Source organism: Opisthorchis viverrini (genome assembly GCF_000715545.1).
Source record: "Opisthorchis viverrini unplaced genomic scaffold opera_v5_103, whole genome shotgun sequence".
Lineage (NCBI taxonomy): Eukaryota > Metazoa > Platyhelminthes > Trematoda > Opisthorchiida > Opisthorchiidae > Opisthorchis > Opisthorchis viverrini.
Window position 1 is genome coordinate 913,050 of NW_008751758.1, and position 22,924 is coordinate 935,973.

The window sequence follows — 22,924 nt, forward strand, 5'->3', positions numbered from 1 at the left end:
TTATTGCTACTTTCTGTCTTAGTTACTGCGTTCCTATAAATAGTGTTGTAAGTCGCCTGAGGAGAACACAAGCATTGCAATGACGTCTCCGGATTTATTTGAGTGTTTGAAAAAATCCAAATACGGAATCTTTCCACTGACTTCAAAGGTACAGCTGGAGAGCCGCAAGTGGGATAAAGTAGAAACGTGGTGTTAACAATATTGTGATGTCGTATTTATCGGGATTTTGTTTACACGTGCTGGAACCAGAAAGAGGCACGTACAAGTTGATGGTGTGATTAGTCCTCATGTCCTGACAAGACAAACCAATGGTTGGTGACCCTGACAAATATGACTGTCACGCAGCTGATAGCACTCCTGCATCAGGGCTATCTCCTTCACTGTGTAGCTGTTACTTCTCGCCGTGTTAAACTAACAGACCCATTTGTCGACAGTGCACAGATTGAGCCATCGTCTCCAATGCATGGCTCTCATTCCTTTAACCTCTTCCTCGGTGAATGAAGTTGCAGCAGCTCGAACCACTGCACTCTGATGCATGGTTTGTGACCTGAATGACTGACTGACCAAACGACTGCTGTTCATGGTCTTCTTTCCTCTTCTTTTCTCTCATTAAATAACCTCTTATTGCTTACTTCCACCCGGTGAATGAGGGGAAATTGCTAGTTGCGTATTCCCCCTCCTGGCCATTTCTTAATAGCTATTTTTTATGCGAAAACATCCTTTCGTTTTTTATCGAGATCCTAGTAACAGAGGTGTACTTACAGGAATCTCTATTAAACTGAGCTTCATTGAACATTTTTCACCTGTTTGTTCCATTTGGTCTAGATGGATGCCTTTCGCTTTGACCCGACTGATTTTTTGATGTGTTCGGTATTATGGTAGACGATAGATATCCGCACAATGAAAGTTTTTGGAAATAGAGGTAGTTGGGCTGTGTGGTGTGGCTGTTGATCAGATTGCAGTTAATCCACGGTCAGTAGTGGGCATATTATTCACCAGCTACTCGCATCTCTTGGGAAGAGCAACAGTGGGTGCATCACTCTTGAAGTCGACGGGGAAGAGATAAACAGTTTTGCTCTCGCGACACCTGTTAAGAACGGATACCGCACTTACTCGATTGTAGCACAACAAAAGGCGGAGTAGTTGCAAACACCAGTCGCAAAAATTAAGACAAAACTCAATTCTTGAACAAACCTGTACTCTTCTGTGATTTTTTTGCATTCCTCAAAGCTATTTATTACAAAGGACCAAACGATGGTTTAGTCGAATGATGGTAGAATAACAATTGTTATGCCGGTTTTACCGAAGCTGATATTGTAGGCTTTTCTGTTTTACTGCTGTATGGGTAACACCTTATCGGTTACCTTCCCCGTAACGTACTATGGTTCATCGATTTGGTCTGCTGCTCTATGTACCTATGTTTGACAGACCGATTTGCCAAGCACATCCTTGTAATATTCCCGTCTCTTCAGGTTTATGCTTGTGTTTTTCACGAATGTTTGGCCACTTTCAATCTACCTCATGAACTGTTGAGTCACGTCATCGAAGCGCATCAGATCGCATTTACCCAAAGCACAGGGTGCCCCACATGTGGCCGGACATTTACAGGTAAGAGCTGTAGTTTTTGCTTTCTGTTCTGGGTTCTAACGTTCTCTGAACCTTCTTTTGTGCGTTTTACTGGGGTTTCACAGTTCAACTAACTTACTTGACTTTGCAAATATCCTATGCCATCTTATTCCACGAAACACGAAATAAATTGGGCTCACCGATGCCAGTTCCTCTTCAGGAGATCCTTACTTTCTTTGACTTCGCCCCTTAGCAAATGTTTTCATTTCGATAATAGACTTGCTCTACGGATGTCCCCAATCTCAGCAGCGCAAGCTCGGTGATCTGAAGTATTAATCCTATAACTGGGTCCAGTGGTAATTTCATCCACGTTTCCTGTGGACTTCATCGAGGCCCCACTTGCCAGCACTGGTTTTAACTGTCAGATTCTGGCTTATCCGCTCCATGAACACTACAAACAGGAACATCGCGATGATCTGTGTACTTGGCACTGGGGCTCCATGGACGGTCTGTCATGGTCATATCCGAATAACGAGTTGACAGCTTTCCGTTGCTATGCTCAACTTATTTCTGTTGCAGAAGCGTCTGCACTTCACTGGAGAGACTGTCATTCCAAGAAACAATGAGTAACTTTCGCAGGTGCCATTGGTCTAGTAATTGCCAGGTCTCTCAACCTATGCTGGAGCGGCGGGAAAATGTCAGATTGGTACACGTAGACCTTGGTAATCAGGCCGATTTCAGGCTGAGATGCATTCTTCGGTTACAGTAGGGCGATTCGTGTTTGGCTGGAGTGGACCTTGGAGACTGGGTCACTGAACATCGTTGTTAACAAGGTTCTCCAATCGACTCTCGCTTCACTAAGTGACCGAGAAATTAGGTCCATGCATGGGAAGCTTTCGTCCTTGCCACGTTGCTTTTGGAGAGTGGATTGGTTGAATGAATGTCGTCGGTTGCTATAGTTGCTTTCAAACAGGTATGTATCGCCAGCGTCTCACAGTTGCTGGATTGGACCATTGGGTAGTCTACGGTAAACTAACTGTGCTGGAGATCGTGCATGTCTTTTCCAAACCCCCGTATACCGTAGGAACGGAAACGACACTTGACCTGAACGTTTCGTGACCGCCCCGAGTAGGTGAGATTTATTGAGACACCACTGAGTCAAAAACACTGTGAAAGTTAGTAAGCCATGCACTCGTGGACCATTTCTAGGGTGCAAATATCTAGTTTTGGGAAGTATTATCGTAGTACAAAGCCCGAAGAGATTTTTGCAGCAGCGTTATTTAGAATTGCATCAGTTATTCCCCCCCCCCCCTAGACTCAGTGTAAGAATCATAGTTGCGAGTTGCCCGCAACCCAGAGACTTCACTTCCTCTCCTATTTTATAGTCTGCTTTCAAGTGAGCCGCTTGTTCGCTATACATGTTTGTACTCTATCACTGCAGGATCACCCCTATCACCCCTATCGTCTCAACTTTGCAGTGAGCATTGCATCTCACGAGACGTTTGATAGAGGATGGTGTGTTTGCGATTTCACATGGTGAAACCATACGGTTGAGAAGTTCGGTGAGGAGTTCTGCACATTTTAGCGACTCGTGTTTGCCCAGAAATCATATCAGTTGGACTATTTTGTAATGACCGTCTTGAATTCCGGCCAGCTGACCAAACTGAGTACTAGCTATCATTGGGGCTCGACCTATTAAGCAGTACACAATGCGGAAACTGCTGTTTGTGATACGATCCACCCAACCTCATCCAAGCATTGAACCGCTGGAAGGACTTGAGCTTTTTTGGAATTCCTGATACATATTCCCCGTGTCCCAACCACTATCCATCCCGGCGCCAGGTAAGACTCAGTGTGCGCGTAGACCAGGAAGCATAATGGACCCGGGAAGTGGAAGGAAACGAAGACGGTGGAGGTTTACACTCGCATAATCCCTGTTTGAGCGGTCCTTTTCCTGACTCGCTGCAGTTGTTTGGTGATTAGACACCACAGACCAAAGCGCCAAGCGGGAGTCTCGCTTTTATTGGAGCTCAGCAGCAGTGTATGTCCTCGACCACACCGGGACTTGAGCCCGGGTGTCTGACATAAAAGCCAACCGTCGAGCTCCTACTCAACTAGGGCACGCTGGATGCACCTGAACTTTCACGTTTAAACATGATTAAAGGATGTGGCTGAACGCAGCTCTCATGCGTCTGTAGCCTACCTTACTGGGAAATCCCGACGAGTCGGTCAGCAAATCGACAGAACCACGACTACACAAGACGATTGGTGCTCCCAACCACAAACATGTCACGTCGTTCGCTACAAATTAACTTCTTGTCAAGACCTCTTCGTCATCATGTTGACGCTTAAACATCAAGCCACACCCTGATCGAGCTATACCAATGCGTAAATTTTGCCCGCTCTTTTTCTTAAGCGATTTCACAACCTAGATGGACAAACGATGAATATCAGCTGTTACAGATACTCGTAGTGGCATAAATAACTCATTGTTAGTTCCCGGCTACCTCCAGACATCAAACAGTTCGTGCGACACTGGTTGCCACGACACCGAGGTCTTCCCCCCCGATGTGGTTCGGTCAGATACAAAGAGGCTTCTGGACATTTACCTTATTTGAACTCGCGAAAACGCTACCCAACCAATACAATTCAAACCCCAAGTTCGCGGATCAGGCTGGTAGCTCTCAAGCGTTTTGGCACTAATCGCTCTGTTGGTACCTTTCGGTAAGTGGTCCATTAATTTGTTATTGGTTGGGTTGTTCAGGTTCTGGCCAAATTGATTTGGAGTTAGTCTGTTCATTGTCTCTCTCATCCTGTTTTGCTTGCATTATGAGTAGTGCCTTGTATTTCTCTCAAGGAAGGTTAATACGTCATATCTATCTGGGGTTTTAGCTTGAATGTTTTAGCGTGACCGTGATGGCCACTCATTGTGTATATCATTTGCTTGCTTAACTGTGCGTGATCAACTGGTGGGTTTTTCTAGGTTAGTCCTAATCAACACTACGGTTCCCCCGGAATGTAGGCTTTTGCACATTTTCAACATTCGCTTACAATGCACTGTTGAGCCTGTAGGGCGTTTTTACACACTCACTTACCCAAACCCAAAGTGCCACTTCTTTTATCAAATGTTTTCTGGTACTCTCCATAGGTGTCCGATTTGTCCTCGCCGTTGCCACAGACTGAACCGCCTGCGTCTTCATTTGACATCCGTCCATAAGGAGTTACTCGCATCGGCGACTGAGGATTCATCCAAGCTGTCTTTGGAAGGACGGTCTAGTAAACAGCCGAGTATTTTCCACCAGTCTACTTCGGCTAAATCACCGACATCCTGTGCCGAGTCGTCCTCGAAAACTATGCTATTCCTGTTGCATGTGGACGAGGGGAATTCTCGATCGACCTCAAGGGTAACAAACAGTTCGCGAAACAGGTCACGGGTTCTGACATGTACCCATTGTGGGAAACACTTCCAGCGACCAAAGTTTTTTACGGATCATCAAATTTTGTGTCAGCAGGTTTGTTTGTGCCGCTACATTCAGGTCTTTGATTTCAGTCGGATGTGCTGTTTGCCCCACTGTCGTAAAATCTCAGTTCTTTTTGCTGCTGGATGGTTTGTAGTTGGAGTGTTGGTCTGATTGACGCGAGCTTCGAGGGATTATGCGTAGGCCACTGAATACAAAAGAGTATTTTTTTGCTCGAGAATGCCTGCTCACAACTGATAAGGCCGCTTGCGGTTTGCGGTGAACCGCATACACATATACCCGAACACCCTGTACCCGGTATAAACCTGCGGGAATAAGATCTGAAGCTATCAGTATGCCCAATTGTTGACTGTAATTATCATTCAGTTGAGTACAGCTAAATAGCTAAAATGGCGTCACAGTGTGAATGGCCATCTGGTGGTTCGCGCCACTCAGAACGAACACCCCAGGTTCATACATATGTCTAGTCAATGCCAATCATCACTCAGTCTACTCCATAGAACAGTAATTACAGAAGCCACTTCTAGCGTTGTTGTGGGCTCCGGAATCTCCAGTATATTAGGCCAGGAGTCACTTGAGCTAGATTCGGGACTGCATTAATAAGTCTAACCTAGAATGCATCTGCATTGCGTTCTGTAGTCTGTCATGAATTGGCCCATTCCACACGATGGTGGTTGTTAAAACTCACTCGTTAGCTTAGCCATCTCATAATCTTATGAAGCCAGGGCCGATCCGTCAACACAGTGATCCCTAAATAGGACGTTGACGGATCACTGGGTTCCCTAATGGCCGACCAATCCAATGGAACCAGAACACACACGACCGCAGTCGCTGCATATCCAGGTTGTCCGGTCTCCAAGCCTAACGGCGCTGAAAATACCTTGCACACTTCAGCTGTCTGGCTCGAAGTTGTCGATCGTTGAGTTGATGAATCCAGTTCCTCTAAACCGCCATTTTTGCCCCCGCTTCCCAGTTTGCTGGGTTTTCGTCAGTAGCCAAAGATTTGGGTGTTGAAGCTTTTTGTTTGTTGACATTCCGTTTCTTCGCATGCAGCTGTTTCAGAATCCTTGTCCCAACCAACGGCAACGGTTGATTATGATCGTAACCTCCAGCATAACAAGCCCTTGTTCAGCACTCGTTCACTCCAGTGGACACCAGTTATTAGCCTAAAACAGTGTATGCGAAAGTAGCAGATTGGTTTCCACTCGCAGGTTCCGGTTATTCCACACCAGTTTCTGTGGTTTGTCAGAGGACATGCTGGTCATGACAACACGGAATCTTGACTCGCAGTCGACGTTCAAGTTAGCAGTGTGCTTCTGAAGTAGCAGAAGTCCGTGCGGCGGTCCAACTCCGTTCCATTCTTGATGCGCGATGGAAGGTTTCCACGTGGCACAAGTTAGTGCTGAACGAAAGTCTTCGCATTGGTGATTGGAACGAACCCCATAGCAACCATCTAGGTATCTTCACTCTGTCCATTACCAGACTTTCAATATAAGATTTTTAGAGACAACTTACTCCCGTGCTTTTAGCAATGATCGCTACAGGATGGCCTAGATGAATTCTGTACTCGTCAGTTATGAAAAATCGCTTCGAGCTTGCTTAGCCCGCTGTGCAAATTATTCAGATGACACTATTCATAATTGACTTGACAGAGCCCTGATATGAAGTCATTCGCGGATAGGTTATTTCGCTGTTAGTTGACCGTTTACTCATGTCAGAAATGTGTTCTGGCTAACTATCTGTTCTTTAGGAAACCTAGATTGCTGAACACACAGAGGTTTACTATCAGATTTAGCTTGCTTTCTGATAGGTACCGTTTTGTTTGTTGTGTATCTTGAAATGAAAACAGTGAATTCAGCTACAGAATGCGACTGTTCAAGCTGCTTATTTTTTTATTTTTATTTTTATTATTTTTATAAGTTCATAGTAAAATTTATTGAAATTGATCTCCAAACATCTTATTCATTCTGTATGACAGTGCTTTCACTGCACAGTAGATGCCAAAAGCAAGGTAGAAACCTAACGGACATAAATTTGAGTTCTTCATAAGTAGGTACACATGTTTGTACAATGCGGCTGTCTAGGTGCATTTTTGTATACAGATGGTATTCTCTTGTTGCTTTTTTCGCACAGAGAATCCAGGAAAAAGAGCGCCGGTTGCGTCTGCAAGCTCATCGACGTGCAGGATTTAGGGAAGATCCTGGAGTACTGGCATCCCTTGAAACCTCTTCAACAACGACGCGCATCCATTCAATTGTGCCCTTGACACAGGATGACTCACCGGTTACCAACGCGTCAAGTGGCCGACGTTCCTCGCGATCCAGGAGTTTCAAGCAACCGTGGATTCCAAAACCTACCCGGCGTCGGAAGACGGCAACAAGTCTGTCAGATCCTGGCACGACTTCTGAACAACATACGACTATATGTCTTCCAAAAACATCGATTGACTGAGCTTTCTGTTTTTGGATGGCGGTTTCTCTCAGCATTTTAGATTCTTCAATCGTGTCTTTCATCTGTTTCTTACTCACTGATTTTTCGTAGTAGATATGCACTATTTTTGAACAAATAGACCATTTTATTCATGACAATGTTCTAAACGCGCCATAAACCGTCCATTGCCTTTGATAAATGCGTCTACTTTTATTTGCACTTTCTGGCATAAAAGTTATCCAAGAGACCATAGCTTTGAGAGCAGGAAATAACTGCTTAGTTATCACCTCAGTGTGCTGCAAACAAGCACCTGTCAACTATCATCGAACATTTGGAGTCCTGATAAATTTGAATCTCTCAAGATAGACAAAGACAGAGATAACTCCTCTGAGCAGCCGCCTTCCCCTCCATTGGTATCCGACTCTGTGCAATACCATTTTAAGACAGAGCACCTTCCAAAACGTTTATTTTCGGTCAATCCCTCGAAGCTCCTTTGACGTTTGGTGCCCTTCGGGAAGGACGACGTTACGGAACAGTCCACATATGGGTGGACTCTCCCAGCCTCGCATTCTGTTTCTTTCTAGATAAGAGAACCCGTTCACTGCACTTAGCCTATTTTGAACCTTCAAAATCCAAAACAACGCAAGCTCTTGAAGTTTGTCAATAAACCACACGTGGCGATTGTTTATAACCGGTTTTCTTTCTACTGGCACAAGAAAACAGCAGAGCCTGGTCCTCTACCGAGAAAAATTCCCCTTACCTCAGGTCTCGCTTCCAAAATCAAATAGATGTCGCGTATTTCGTCAAGTGGGTACGTGACGAGAATACCAGGTATACTTTTGCAGATTGTGGATAGGGCACATTCATGGAGTTTGCTGCAAAGTAGCGCATGTTCATGTGATGATGTTTCCTCGGTTACCTGTTGTAAAACGGGTTGATGATCTCTGTTGTCATTTGTTCGGTTTTGTACTCGAATATCTTTCTGGTTATTTGATAATTCAGCTGTGGCACCCTTTCGGTGTCTAGCTGCCATGCCATCTGAAGGAAGAAAGAGGTCTGGGATACTGCCAGGTTGCCCAAGCCCAGACAGAGGGAGTCGAGAGGCAGAGGTCAGGTTCGAACTACGGACCTTCCGGTCAGTAAATTCGCGCTCTAACTACTTGAGCCATCTTGCCCCCTCTGATTGTTTGTACGAAAGTCTCTTTTACCGACCCTTTTGTCTTAAGTGGAACATTTGTCTTCCACTAATTTCCTTTATATGCACACATCTGATATCCAAATGCTCACATTAAGAAGCTATTTTTCCATTGGGTTCATAGTCTGAATCATGCTCCTTTTAATCTGCTTGGCAGCATGTGGAGCAGATCATGGTGCCTAGCTGAAGTATCCTTGCTCAAATGCTGCCCACGGTGAAGGCCTGAGAGCTAGCAGATGGTGTTAACGTATCTTAGACACCAACCTAACCACAGGTTGGGTCCAGAGATATATGACCCATGGGCGTGTGCATTGGTTCAATCAATAATGAGCTCCTATCAGCCAAGGTGTAAATAACGGACGCCCCCCCCCGCCCGAGTCGGACACAGTAAAAATACTCCAACCGATTGATGCGTGAGTCTAAATGGGTACTCTGAATCTGTCGCGCCCGATCTTTCTCCGGTTGTATTTGTAGTGGTCTCACCACAGAAGTAAAGTGTGATGATAAGAAAAATACTGAAACCTCTTGAAAAGTGAAAGAGGCTCTTCTAGGCAAACGGACGACGGCCTAACTTTATTAACCCTCTTGGGAGGTGTCTCATACTGCATCCAAAACTAAGAGGTGGCCGAGTGCAACACAGACAATTTATATTCATATTCATGGGTGAAAATCGACGGAGAACTTTTAGTTTAGAGGAAGTTTGGTATTAGGACTACCATTTTTCATTCGTATTTGATGTCTTCTGGACGAATTCCGGCTTGCATGCTTTACTTGTTTTGTTTCTGCCGTTGTGACTACTTTTTTGGGTGATATGATCAAGCTTGTGTAAGCTTACTCAGCAAAGTCCGATCGTTGTTAGCATACTGCTACTCGGTTGCGCATTACATCCTTGGTAGATGGTCTACCTGGTTTCTACATCCCGGAATGTTAAAGAAAACATAATAAGAGGAAAATGCTTTATCTTGTGGGTGCAGTAATTTCCTTGTGGTGATACGTGAACGATGTTACAAATTTTACTTAATATCTACGGAACATTTCGTAGGTATCCATTCAGTTACCACCGAATATGGCTTCATACCAAATGCGTAGCCATGTGGGGAATTCAGGTGTGAGTTGACTTCAGTGGTTTCTACGTGGCAATCAGTAATCGCTGAAATATCTCGAGGTTTGTCCCATGAGCAGCTTCTCTTACCATACATCCGAGCCATGATTTTTATAAATCAGCGTAACCTTCAAAGCCACTACGCTATTGCAGCGCAGTTTGTGACTGAACGTTAATATATACTCCACGGCATCGAATCACGCGTTACTGGTGTGTGCTGGCGTGACTGCATTTAGATCACTTCGGTCTAAAAGTTAGTCATCGGCTTTCGCGATAGCGAGGATATCCATGCAACCAGAGACTGTCAGTGCAAGTCTCTAGCTGAAAAAGAAAAGAAAAAAAGGCTTACCGTTCGGCCGACTTGATCTAAAAGTTGAGGAAACGTTTCCAGTTCGTCATCAATTCGTGAAACATCAACCTATTGATGGTTCATACGAATAACTTGCACATTTTCCAAATTTAATAACAGGTGGACTGAGCGTGTGACCGTTTTAATACTAAGGCGTAGTTTACATAACCACTAGTCTAAGTTGCTTAAGCTGTCACGAGTGACTCATCCGAGAACATTATAAGCTTCCTGGGACACATTCAAGATGTGTTGCAAAAGGCGACTGCGCGTGTGTGTCTTTACAACCCATCCACAGGCTACCGTGATTACTTAGTCATGCGGTAAACAGTTATCTCAAAAACAAGCCATCCGAACACGTCCAACGTTGAACAGAACAACGATTTGACTGCTATCTCTGCTGACTTGCAACGACAAAAGCACCAGACGTCAGTGCAATGCTTACAGCATTGCTCACTGATGTTTGCCTGATACAAATAAGCCAACTTACTGCGTTTGGCCTCCGCAAAGGTGCCCACCAATTGCCGCAGATTAATTTGCTCTGCCCTGACGTGTGTGTGTTTTAAGTTGTCGTCTTGCTACCAAGGTCGTGTATCGAATAAAATTTACATTTCCTATTTCCAACAGGCGACAGTCGCGGAAGCAATCCGTCCGCTTCTCTCCGTTCGGACCAGTCCAGCTCTCAATTTCGAAATTCTAGCAGAATGTGGTGTGAGTCGCGCCCGTCGTTGCCAACTTTGGCTCCCCCACTGCCCTGCAGGTCCTGTGGAAACTCCAGTGTTTATGCCCGTTGGAACACAAGGTGCAATGAAAGGAATATCTGTAGCCCAATTGGAAGCACTCGATTGTCGGATCCTTCTTGGAAACACGTACCACTTAGGACATCGCCCGGGTCCTGGCATAATACGGACAGTAAGGGACATGAACAGTTTTGTTGTCCATAATTCATTAATTGGTAGGATATATCGGATTGTCATGATAACTACTCCGGACAGCTTGTATCCGTGACCATTAAAATCTGCTTGCATTGCTCGATGGTATCTGCTCTTCTATTATCTCCTCAGACTTGTCGGCCAACAGCTCGTTCCAAGTACACATACAGTGCTAAATGTGTCTTTTCTGTACTTAACCCACCTGGGTAACTAAATCGCGAGACAATGTTTTCCTTGTCGCTTTACTCCTCCGTAGGACTCTGCACCTATAGCGTCCGCTATGCTTATCCGTTTTGTTTTTTTGCTACTGATGTATCTTTCAGTAGCTTGTCGCAATGTCAGTAACCTTGGTTTTCAGTCAGGGAGGAAGAGGGGACAGTCGTAGCAGATCAAGGTTTGGAAGCATTAGATTTATTGGATTTTTTGTAAGTGTTTAGCACTGTATGAAAATTATCAGTGAAAACCCTTAAGTCGACTCGCTCCAGAAGAACCTGAACGGACAGACAACTAATAACAGAAAGGCGGTCGGACAGACAAGCTAAATCTGAGTCAGAAAATCCCTAAATGTCTGTGGGACACGACCCTTACAGTGCCGTTTTGTAAGACTCTGAACACCATTTTTAATGGTCCGGTGCCAATTTACCAGTTGCTCGAATAGTTAACGCTCAGTATGGACCCCTCCGTTGAAAGGCCGACCTCCCGAGCATTCTTAGTTAGCATTTATCACCCCTTTTTAATAAGGCTTCTTCTCTGGGAAAGCCGCTGTGTACCTTACAAATCCAAGTTACGCCCTCCGATGAGTCAGTGTCTCTTTCAATGGAGACCCTGCTGCAGGCTATTTCATGGATAGTGAGTGCTTTGGAGCACAGATTAACACAAGAGTGATTTCCCATTTGGTCGAAACCTGCTTAACGTTTGTTAGCAATGTGGTTGCATTCAAAACCAGGAAAATATCACAACCCAACAAGTTATACGGTTGCCACGGGTGTTACAACGGATAACGCACAAGACGTATTCACTCCTAATATTTCTCCTTTGTCTGCTGCATACGAATGCTAGCTACCATATGATAATGACTATGTGCGTATGAGCCACTCGCAGATTCTAGTGGACTGTCTTGAGTTCTAGTGGAGTCGAAATGCTTTCCAGATGCACAGGTTGTGTTGCAAATTTTGCCTGTTTTTAACAGTTGGGGGAGGCTTGTGATGCAAAGCAGTATGCCTTGATATGTGCAATGTCTTGGAACTACCTCATGGCAGTGTAGCGTCAGTATTAAACGGTGACATGCTGTTGATGACGATGATGATGATGACTAAGACTACTAACGTCTATGATGGAGGTTGGTATTCAAGGTAAAAGTGTTCAGTAGATATCTCCTTACAATGTTTATGCAAGATTTGTGGGATCTTTGTGCTAAAGGGAGTTTTAGGACAAATTGATGTTGTGATGAAATTACTGTGGATAACGAGGTAGGTAAAACCGTGGTATCATTAACATGTTAAGTGAAGCTACTTGGTTCACTGTTTAGTCTCCTGTATACATTCGGAGCAACAATCTAAACTGCCGTCCTAGACCAGAGAAGTACAATACAATTCGCGTGAACTATTCGCTTTTTTACAGGCGGGTGGCCTCCACTCGTTCATGTCTTGGCCGCGTGCTATCTTGACAGATTCTGGTGGATTTCAAATGGTTTCCCTCAGTGAGTTGTCTTCAGTCAATGAGGAGGGAGTACACTTCACTTCGCCACACAACTCTACCGAAATGCTTCTCACCCCGGAGGAGTCTGTGGGAAATTTGCAAGCTGCCCTGGGTGCAGACATCGTCATGCAACTTGATCATGTTGTGCATGTTTTGACAGAGTCAAGTGCAATGCACGATGCTATGCATCGTTCCATACGATGGCTTGATCGGTAAGTTTACTATCCTTCTTCAACGCATTTTGCCTTCCAATCATCATTTCCAACATAGCTTTGCAAGTTTAGTCTAACCTTGGTATCGTTGCTGGCTCTCTTGTCCGAACAACTATTGAGATCAGTGTTTATATTTCTGCGACCGTAAGATTTCATTTTGGTACATAAAAAATCCTCACGGAATCAGTCTGTCTGCAAAACGAATCAAATTGGGGACGCGTCAGAAGTTCACAAGGTAAAAACCCAAACCTTTGTGCTAAAAATTCTTACGATTTCTGAAATTGTGTTGAACGACACTGATCCTGCCTCTCCTAATCAATATGGCTGTAATGCGGTGACTTACTCATTCTGAATTAGGCCAATTTTACTCCCTAGATATCTTCGTTTGCACGCAAAGCCTTTCTACAACGGCCGTCGACAGTACCAGGCTAAAATAGACAATGCATAGCATGATATAGCCCTGCATTTGTCTATAGGCTTACATGTCTCACACTACAACACCCACGCACGCATATTTTCCTTAGTTCTTGACGAAGGACAATGTAGGTGGTGACTTGATGTCGCTACCAGTAAGGCGCAGACTCCTTTCGAATGTCACAACAGGAAGTCGACCTTCCGGACCAAAATTGTGTCACTATCTTAGGGTGATCACTGGTCCCTGCAAGTATGACAACCATACTGCAGATTTGGAACGAAAACAGAATACCAGCCGAATGGAGCTCCTCTACCGTCAACCTAGTTTTTAAAAAGGGAGCGGAAACTTCATCAGCCTGGTATCCTTTGCATCTAAGATGCTCTCTGGCATTATTTTGAGAAAGTTTATGGATTATCGGGAGAAAACAGATCCGTGAGAATCAAGCTGAGCTTCGCTCTGGCCGAGGATACATCGGCCATATCTTTACCTTGAAACAAACCCTTCAACAGCGCCACTCCTTCAGACGTCCCACGCTGGTAGTTTTTTTTAGATTTGAAAGCTGCTCTTGATTCTGTCGGTCGTCAGAAACTTTGGAAGTGTCTGGCGATCAAAAATGTCCCGTCCACATTTCTCTCCCTTATGAGGGCAGTGTATGCGAACTCCTGTGGGCGCGTACGAGTGTACGGGAAGCTCTCGCCTGAGTTCACGACATTCATTTGTGTAAGACAAGGGTGTCCTCCTTCCCCTTTCCTCTTTAACTTTGTTACCAATATGGTGCTTGCAATTTCTCTGCCTGCCTCTGAAACTTCGGGACTCCAAGGACGTTCCCTCACAGACGTTGAGTATGCAGACGATATTGTTCTCCTTGGTTCAGATCCTTCTCAATTGCAAACAATTTTAAATAACCTAAATAACTCTCCCACACGGTTCGGCATGCGCTTCACACCTGCAAAGTGTAATGTGCCGCTACAAGACTGGGTTGGATCAAACCCACACTTCATGCTTGAAGGTGAGCCCATCGACGTGGTAGCTAAATTTGTTTACCTTGGCAGCTGTATAAGTTCCAGTGAACTGGCTGGAATGAGATTATTTATTATTACAATTTATTACTATTATTATTATGATCCGATAGGCCAGAGTAGCTTTTGCCAACGGCCGACACTTATGGTGCCGACCTAGCGTGAGCTTGTCTGTCAAATGAAGAGTTTACACTGCGGTAGTGCGATCCATACTGCTTTATGGATCAGAGACGTGGCCTCTACGCGCACACGACATACGTGAGATGTCACTTTTTGATCGTTATTGTCTCCGAAGCATTGGTCAGGTCCGGTGGGAAAATCCGGTTAGTAATTCTGAGGTATGCCAGATGGTCTTAGGAAGAAGGGACTCTCCTGCGATAGGTGAATTACTCACGATTCATAGGTTGCGCTGGTTAGGACATGTACCCCGCATGTCAGAAGACCGTCTGCTTCACAGAGCTCTTTTCTCTTAGCCCTGTACTGAGTGGGAGCGACCGAGATGTGGACAGTGTATGACCTGGCAACAAAGTACAAAAACACTCACCAGTAAACTTAGTCCGGTGAGCAACTGCCGCCTCCCTGGATGGGGACCCTAAGACTCAAATCACTAGTTGTCAATGACATTGGCGGTAATGGCCCGATCGCGCAGTCAGTGGCTTTCGTGCATCAAAGCTATCGCCTGGAATGCGTAGCTACCCAATTTCTGAACAAATGGATCATGCCTTTGCCAACAATGATTGGTTGTGTGTTCCACTTTCCCGTTTTCCGGTGATCGAAACTGTGGCAGCTGAAACCAGCGTGCTATGGCACACCGTTTATAGCTGATAAATTGATTGATTGAATTTCACATGAACTTGTAGTGTGAATGCCTGGTGATCAGTTTCCGAATTGTTAGATTAATCTTATCTTGGCTCCTTTTCACCGCTTGCGAAGGACATCTTTCTGAATGACTTGTGTGCCAGTGCTTAGTTGCACTGAAGTTGCAAGGTACCTTTTGAGTCAGTGCGGTTTAAAGCGATAAGCGTTTATTTCAGCTTTGTTGTGGTTCCTGAGCACTGGGTGTCGGATCTTGGTGTAACACGGCACCCCGTTATAGCTGATAAATTGATTGATTGAATTTCACATGAACTTGTAGTGTGAATGCCTGGTGATCAGTTTCCGAATTGTTAGATTAATCTTATCTTGGCTCCTTTTCACCGCTTGCGAAGGACATCTTTCTGAATGACTTGTGTGCCAGTGCTTAGTTGCACTGAAGTTGCAAGGTACCTTTTGAGTCAGTGCGGTTTAAAGCGATAAGCGTTTATTTCAGCTTTGTTGTGGTTCCTGAGCACTGGGTGTCGGATCTTGGTGTAACACAAACTAACCTAACTGCTTCAGACAAAGTCTCTATTGATTGTGATAGCATATTTAAATCATGCATTTCAGGACTTCAAGTACAACGAAGATCCTTTCGGACTTTGACTACTGCGCTTTGGCTGCAGCTTCTCCTACTTTATGTGGATTTGGACACTAGCTGGCAAATTGAGATGGTGTCAATGAGAGATTCTAATAATTTCTGCCCTCTTTTGCGTCCTGTTGTTAAAAGAATCACCACATTTCGAAGACCCTTCTAGGCATACTTCTTTCACAGTCGAACTAGTCACCTGTAGAACAATGGTGCATTCAAACTTTGATAGTACTTGATGTATTTTTCCATTCTCGGAATATGTTTTCACATTGTCGAAACAGGGTTTCTGTGTTGTCGTTTTTGATCTCTTTCTAGTGGAATCAAGGCTCATGAGCCCCAGAAAAATAACCAAAACTTATTTGCCATTACACAAGGTGGTCTGGATCCAGAGATGCGTAAACATTGCATTGAAGAGATGCTGAAACGTAAAGGAGTGAGTTTCGCGCCCCTTTTACTCAGCTATTTGCAACGTCTTTTGTTTGTCGGAAGGGGCGTGTATTATCAACATCAGAATAGTGCAAGCTGTAATCGATGTTCTCAGAAAAATTCCGTTACTATCGTGAATGGAACTTCCCAGAATCCACCCAGCGGTTTTTCAGAACGCACGAGCGGCTTGCACATCAATGAACCCCTCGTAAATGCGATAGAGGGATAGAGAAAATATATTGGCGAGCGAAAAGGACGAAGCAGTCTTATCGCAAACAGGCTTTATACCCCCAGTCAGAAGTTTATTAGCAAAATGTACACATCTAATAACACTGAGCGTCGTCTGAGAGCGAGACACCACCAGCGCAATCAGCCTGCAGCTCTCCACGAACCCATTCTAGGGAAAGCCTGTCGTCTGTCAGATAGACTTTAGCCAGGCTGAGAACTGACGACATGTTCGTTTACGTGCCACGTGCTATGTGGCTTCTAGCCATATACGATAAGAATTACATAGATTCTGATAACCGGACGAATTTTTGCAGATGATCGTGATCATGGTTGATGTAAAATAACTTACTATGAGCATATTCTCTTAGTTGGGATATTTCCTGTGAACACCTTCACTTGTGCTCTTGTGAAGCTCCCTCAGAAAAGAACTATAGGTTGTTTGAGCACGGCTTCGAAGAAAGCACCAAAATGCAGTGGTCAGATGAGCCATGAGAGTGCTCCTACGTATGGCATAAATATCTGTAATTATCACAAACACAGTTAAGTTTGGCTTCAAGTCTTTTTGAGGAGTGTATAATACTAACAAATCCAACGGACATGGGAGAAAATAGCCGAAACGGCAAAGATACAAAAACGCTGGCCCAAGTAGTAAAATGGAGAGAATAATAGTGGGGTGAAATGTATAGGTTCCTGTATTCTTGTGCTTTACACATCTTGGAAGTTGCTGTGGCTCTGACAGTAGTGTGACAGACGAAGTTAACGGACGTATCACAGAGGCAGGAGCTGTTTTTGCCTATTTGTTCCACTTGTATCAAGAAGCCATTTCGCTTGATCCCAAAGAATACGTGTATCAGACTAAATTGTGGGCTGTATCGTTGTATGGCTGCGAGAGTTTGGTTGGAGGAGCTGAGACGTCTTCAACTGTTTTCCCACCTATGTCTCAAAACTATAGTTGGAATCGGCGACGAGATGATCAGGAAACGAGTCTTTGCTCAATCGCTCAAGGCGTGCATCCAGCACTGTCAGCTAAGTTGTCTGGGCCGTGTGTTACGCAAACTGAGTTACCGTCCAATGCGAGGAGCTTTGGTTTCCGCTCCTAATTTGGAGTTACGGGAACCTGGAGGTGGGCAAAATATGACAGCAGATGGGAATGAAGGATTTCACTAAAGGGTCTGGTACTGTTGTCGCTGTTCACCTTCCAGATTGTCTCTGTGACCCTCCCTATGCTTGGGTGGAGACCAAACGATATGGTGGCCAACCAATGTCAGTAGCATTCATACTGTCAGTTTCTATCCGGATTGTCTGACTGAGTGTTGGAACTGCATCTCAGATATTTGTGGTAGGTTAGCCCCAGGTTTTCCTCCTCCCTGTCCTATTTCTTTCTTTCTATTGCAGGACTTAATTCAAATAGTTTGATATAATTGTGCGGCCGCGAAGCACCACCCTTCCCATCTGGGATTGCTGCCAGTGAAGATTATGATATCACAGGTTCCTGAAAAGAGGTGACAACTGTTCACTCGGCGTGGTTTATATTTCAGGGCCGAATAGTTAGTGTTTCCGGGATAAAACTTCTAAGGAACTTGCTGCGAATCACCGTTTGTATATATTATATACGTCATAGTATTACAAATTCTACTAGGGAATTTTCCAGAACGGTCAGATTTCAGCCTTTAAGTGGGATGATTTCGATGTTGATCATAGCGTTCAGCCATCTTCCTTGTAACAGCACAGCACAAGTTGTTGTTGTGTTTTTGATCAAGCAGCTCGGCCAGGATGTTCATTATTCCGTTCTGTAAATCTATGCATTTTTTTAAATGTTCTGCCTAAATGACACTACCAATACCGTCAAATTCCGCGAACGAAACGAAAAAGTTTAACCATTTCAAGAGATCGTAACTTACTTGGGCGAGTTAATCGATCTAGCTAGCATGTAATGGTTCATTGACGTGTGTGCACGTAGGCTTCCACTTCCTATATCTTATTGATAAAGAGAACTATGTATTTGTTCTTATGTCAAAATCGAATACTCCCCTCTCCTTTGCCTACTTATGCTTCGGTAGAGTCTGGAGAGCTTTACTGTATTGCTTATTCGTCTCATTTTAACAAATTCATCAGATCGCCGGGTTTGCCATTGGAGGTCTTAGTGGTGGTGAAGCAAAGTCAAACTTTTGGCGGATCGTTCAGCTTTCCTGTGACCTTCTACCCCGTGACCGACCACGTTATTTGATGGGAGTAGGATTTCCTGTCGACCTCGTGGTGTGTGTTGCCCTTGGTTGTGATATGTTCGACTGTGTCTATCCGACAAGGACGGGACGTTTCGGACACGCATTGGTTCCCTGGGGACAGGTAATTGTACGATGATTTCATATCTGTTCACACAACTAGGTAGGAGTATTCGCTATAAGTAGTTTCATTTTCGTTTCGGGTAAAGTGCAGGTGACCCGCGTGGAGGTCACCTGGCAACACAGTGCCTATGTTGAGACCAGTGTTATGAAAGCTAGCAACAGCATGGACCTATAGCCATATGAATTCAAAGGACCGCACTCTAGCCAGCGATCAAAGCTTTTCGCACTGAAGGCGAACTCGGACTTCGACTGTGTATACAGCAGCACCCATTTGCTTTAATCAGTCTTGCATTTGCAAGCTAACGGTAACTTCAAACAAAAAGGTTGACGGATCCCATTGGTTTGAGGGCTATCCGGAAGGCTAACCAGTCACAAGTGAGTACATTTGAACATCCAAGGAGGCATGGAAAGTGTAGTAGACAATGCTGTTTATACTCCCATACAATCCCGTGGTTTTTTATTAATAAACCGAGGTTTTGCTGGAATAAAGTGAGTCTTGTTTGACCGATTTCTCACAACACAACGGTCACATCGCCAAATCAGTGGGCTCAGTTTACTACTCCTGGGTGTCCGATGTCGACGTCAGAGCTGCCAAATTCTATACGATTCGTCTCAAGTCCTGTTATTGTGTTTTGTGTTTTGAGTAGATGTATGGCAAGGAGAACCTACCCAGTCAGAAGTAAGTATTCTGCTTTCTGAGACAAACTGTTGTTTTGCGTATTTGGGCTTTCCATAACCTCTTGAGGTTGAGGGGACTCTCCGGTTTGGCTACTGGCATGCAATTTTCATTGATAATAGTGTTGTCCCAGTTCAGATAACAGGCTCACATAGGCTCACATCACATAGTGTTTTCTTTTGAAGACTGACCGCATTTTTCCCGCTTTTTACTATTCAGCTCAACCTACGTCAAGCCCGATACAAATCCGACTTCAGGCCAATTGACGAAGAGTGCCAATGTCCCACATGTACCCGGCCCTGGTCGCGTGCCTTCATTCACGCTTCTCTCTCTGGCCGACAGGTCACTGCATCGGCAGCAGTCAGTTTGCATAACTTGGCCTATATGCTCGGTCTGATGCAGAAAGTTCGTGAAGCAATTTCTACTCAGACATTTCCGCAGTTTGTTCGTGATTTTTTCGCACGCCGCTGTTACATGGGTCGAGAAGGCGAAGTCCGTGTGGAATACGAAGGGTTCCGTCCACCATCTTGGGCAGTGGATGCACTAGCTCAAGTGAACATTGATGTCACCGATATTGGGCTGCCTACTGAGGAGGCTTTTGAAACCGAACTTGTGGACTCAAAGAGAGTTAAGCACAGCCAGGACCAATAGGTTTTGTACAGCTTTGTATGTCCTTGTTTTCAGAATAAACTTTTCCGATTATTATTGGTTTTTGTTTTTGAAACAGAATCGGATAAAGGAGACGTCCTTACCTTGTTTCGTACCTTTTACAACACTCACTCTGGTTTCGTGGAGTATTTATCAACTCAGTGAGTGACTCACACATTTGGTGAGTTTGTCAGCGTTTTCTGTCAAATCAGTGAGACCGGTGTTGACAGCCTTACTGATCTCATGTTTCAGGTTCGTTTTATGAATTTAGTAAAAGTAGTCATCGTTATGTATTCCTTCGTTTATCCGACAGTCGTGCCTCGGTCTTCAGTATCCGAACTGCAGGTCTATCTTGAAACTTGTTTCGCATTGTGTGTTTAAGTGAACTGTGTCTATCTCGGAAGTTGTAGGTAGCTTTCGCAACCCTCACTGAAAGCAGGTATTTATTAAGAAAAGTATGTAGGTTCAGTTCCAAGTGACTTTAGCTTGATCTCATTGGCTGGTTTGTCATATCTGGATTGAAATAGGGTACCGATTCTGCACGGCACAAACCTTGTTCGTGGGTGCCTCGAATTTGTACACTCAGTATCATTTCCAATGAATTTGAAACACTGCGAACGGGTATTCCCAGTTCTTTTTAAAACCATTGTTTCTCAAACTTACTGAAGCAGCGAACCGGCTGAGATGCTCTCAACCTACCAACGGGTCATTGCCTGAAAATCGACAAACCATCACGGTCTAAACAAATTATGTTCTCATATTGTTTTGGCGACGAGGCGTTTGCAAATAAAATGGCAGTACTCAGCGAGCTATTGAGCTATCAGCTTCACAACCTGATCTACCAACATTCCCCTGAAAATTCTATCCAGTGAATTTTAAAAAAAACACGTCGCACTGTTGAATGGTGTATGCCCATACCTGGTTGAAGAACGGCAGAATGGATCAACAAAAAATTATCAACAATCATCATTGAAGCCTTGCGTTATTCTGAACCAATCCAGTAAGATAGCATAACGCGTAATTGGGGAGGCATCCTCACTTCATTCACTTTTTCCGTAACAACGATGGCTTATGAACAACCCTAAGTGTCGATCAGCTGAAATACATGACTCACTCTCCAGCTACTCCCTGAGTAATGGTTATTCCTTTAATACGACCCGCTCCTCCGTTCCCGAGTAGATTTTTCTATACCCATGTTGCCGAAATCGTCAATGTATGACCCCTCTTCAACTCACGGGTAAGACCTTAGGTTTAGAAAATAGCACTCCTTGCATGCGTTTTACCGATCTTTGACAGCATCCAAATCGTGCTGTCCCCATATATGACAAAATGTAATACTTAGAGACGTCTGCGTTGCAACACAGGCAAAGCAGTTACATCTATTTTTGTGACCCTTACCCAGCGACTGTAATGAGGCATTTTGTGCACCTGTGTGACCCGCTGAGCTATGCTGGCGAGTACTCGGTGAAACTCGTAGAGTTTTGCATGCCAGTTTGGTCAGTGCTTACAGTGGCTGTCTGTTGCATAGATGATCCATCGATTGGCCTTAACTGACAGCTGGCATACGCTGTTGAGTGAACGGGCGTAGCTGAATGTGAATGATTACATCCGTACTATTCTCTGATCTACCTCACGCAGATGCAGTGTGGGGGGTTATGTGGCGGCTGTAAATTCTAGCACTTATCGCCGATATCTCTCTTTTTGATTAATCTCGTAATAGCTGCTGTTTTATGCGGTGCGTTCCAACGAGTCTTGTTCACACGAAAGGTCCAAGTAGCACTGTCTTGTCTAGACTATTCAACACAAATTTGCATTCCGAAGGAGTAGGCCATCTACAGAGCAGATTAGGTTAGTTCATTGATGTGCTGCGATTACACGTCTCTGTACGAAATGTTTGCATTGACGCATTTTCCTTGAATACGCAGCACAACGCTGACTGGCTCTAAAGACCACCGGTTTTGGTAAGCCTTTGTGATGATTCTGTTGCATGCTGCCTTCCAAGTGACCACCATCCAAGCGTGCTTTCCCAGGTTGGCTGTATTGTCTATCAAATCTAACGGCTTATCCGGCTTGGCGAATGTTTTAAGAAACTATTCTCTGTGGACTCGTTTGTGTGTAACTGGGATTTTGAACATGGTTTTCATAAGCCCCTTGGTCAGTGATTATTTGTGGTTCTTGTCGGCTTTCAGCAAACAACACAGACACATTGTATATCTCCTTGTATATTTTTTGTGAGTTGCCTCCATCATGGTTGATCCAGTCAATTTGCGCTGTTATGTTCTTCATTACCTGGGCTAACGTTTTTATATGATGCTTTTGTTCACTTTTCAGATTCAATGTTGGCAAACTATGTGTTCTTTAGCGAATCGAGGCTTTTTTCCGCCCTGTTGGTTTTTCGTTTGCTCAATGCTTTATTAATTCAAACAACCTTCGTACCGGATGAGTTTTGGCAGTCCATTGAGGTGGCACATAAATGGTCTTTCGGGTAAGTTGGATTCTGTATTCAGGGGAAATTGATGCCCCTGGTGTTGTTCTATCGATTGGGACTCTGTCCTGTCTACTATCTACTCTTACTCGCTACTCACCCTGAACTCTGGCATTCTCCGATATTCTTTGCTGTATTCAAAGTGCAAGTTTCCATTCTGAGGTACACACCTTGAGAATTTCACCCAGGGTACCAGGAGTATCAGCATCCTTGCTGATTAGGAAGAATGCCAGACATAGTGACCTTGCCTAGCGGTCTGAAGCACGGGTCGGTCT

General features: G+C 44.5%; 2 protein-coding genes across 2 annotated transcripts in view; both read left to right on the forward strand.

The window, feature by feature from the left end:
- The window catches only part of T265_05435 (hypothetical protein), a gene marked incomplete at both ends in the record, with an annotated part of 27,682 nt that extends 7,470 nt beyond the window's left edge, over positions 1-20,212 (forward strand). The window contains 9 exons of the mRNA XM_009170442.1: positions 1,473-1,608; positions 4,080-4,290; positions 4,715-5,078; positions 7,179-7,425; positions 10,705-11,030; positions 12,671-12,960; positions 16,157-16,274; positions 18,611-18,841; positions 19,736-20,212. Coding sequence (XP_009168706.1) covers positions 1,473-1,608; positions 4,080-4,290; positions 4,715-5,078; positions 7,179-7,425; positions 10,705-11,030; positions 12,671-12,960; positions 16,157-16,274; positions 18,611-18,841; positions 19,736-20,167 — 2,355 coding nt within the window. The remainder of the gene's footprint in view (positions 1-1,472; positions 1,609-4,079; positions 4,291-4,714; positions 5,079-7,178; positions 7,426-10,704; positions 11,031-12,670; positions 12,961-16,156; positions 16,275-18,610; positions 18,842-19,735) is intronic.
- Positions 20,213-22,495: 2,283 nt separating this feature from the next.
- T265_13774 (hypothetical protein) overlaps positions 22,496-22,924 on the forward strand; it is a gene marked incomplete at both ends in the record, with an annotated part of 11,055 nt that continues 10,626 nt past the window's right edge. The window contains one exon of the mRNA XM_009170459.1: positions 22,496-22,649. Within this exon, the coding sequence (XP_009168723.1) occupies positions 22,501-22,649 (149 nt within the window). The remainder of the gene's footprint in view (positions 22,650-22,924) is intronic.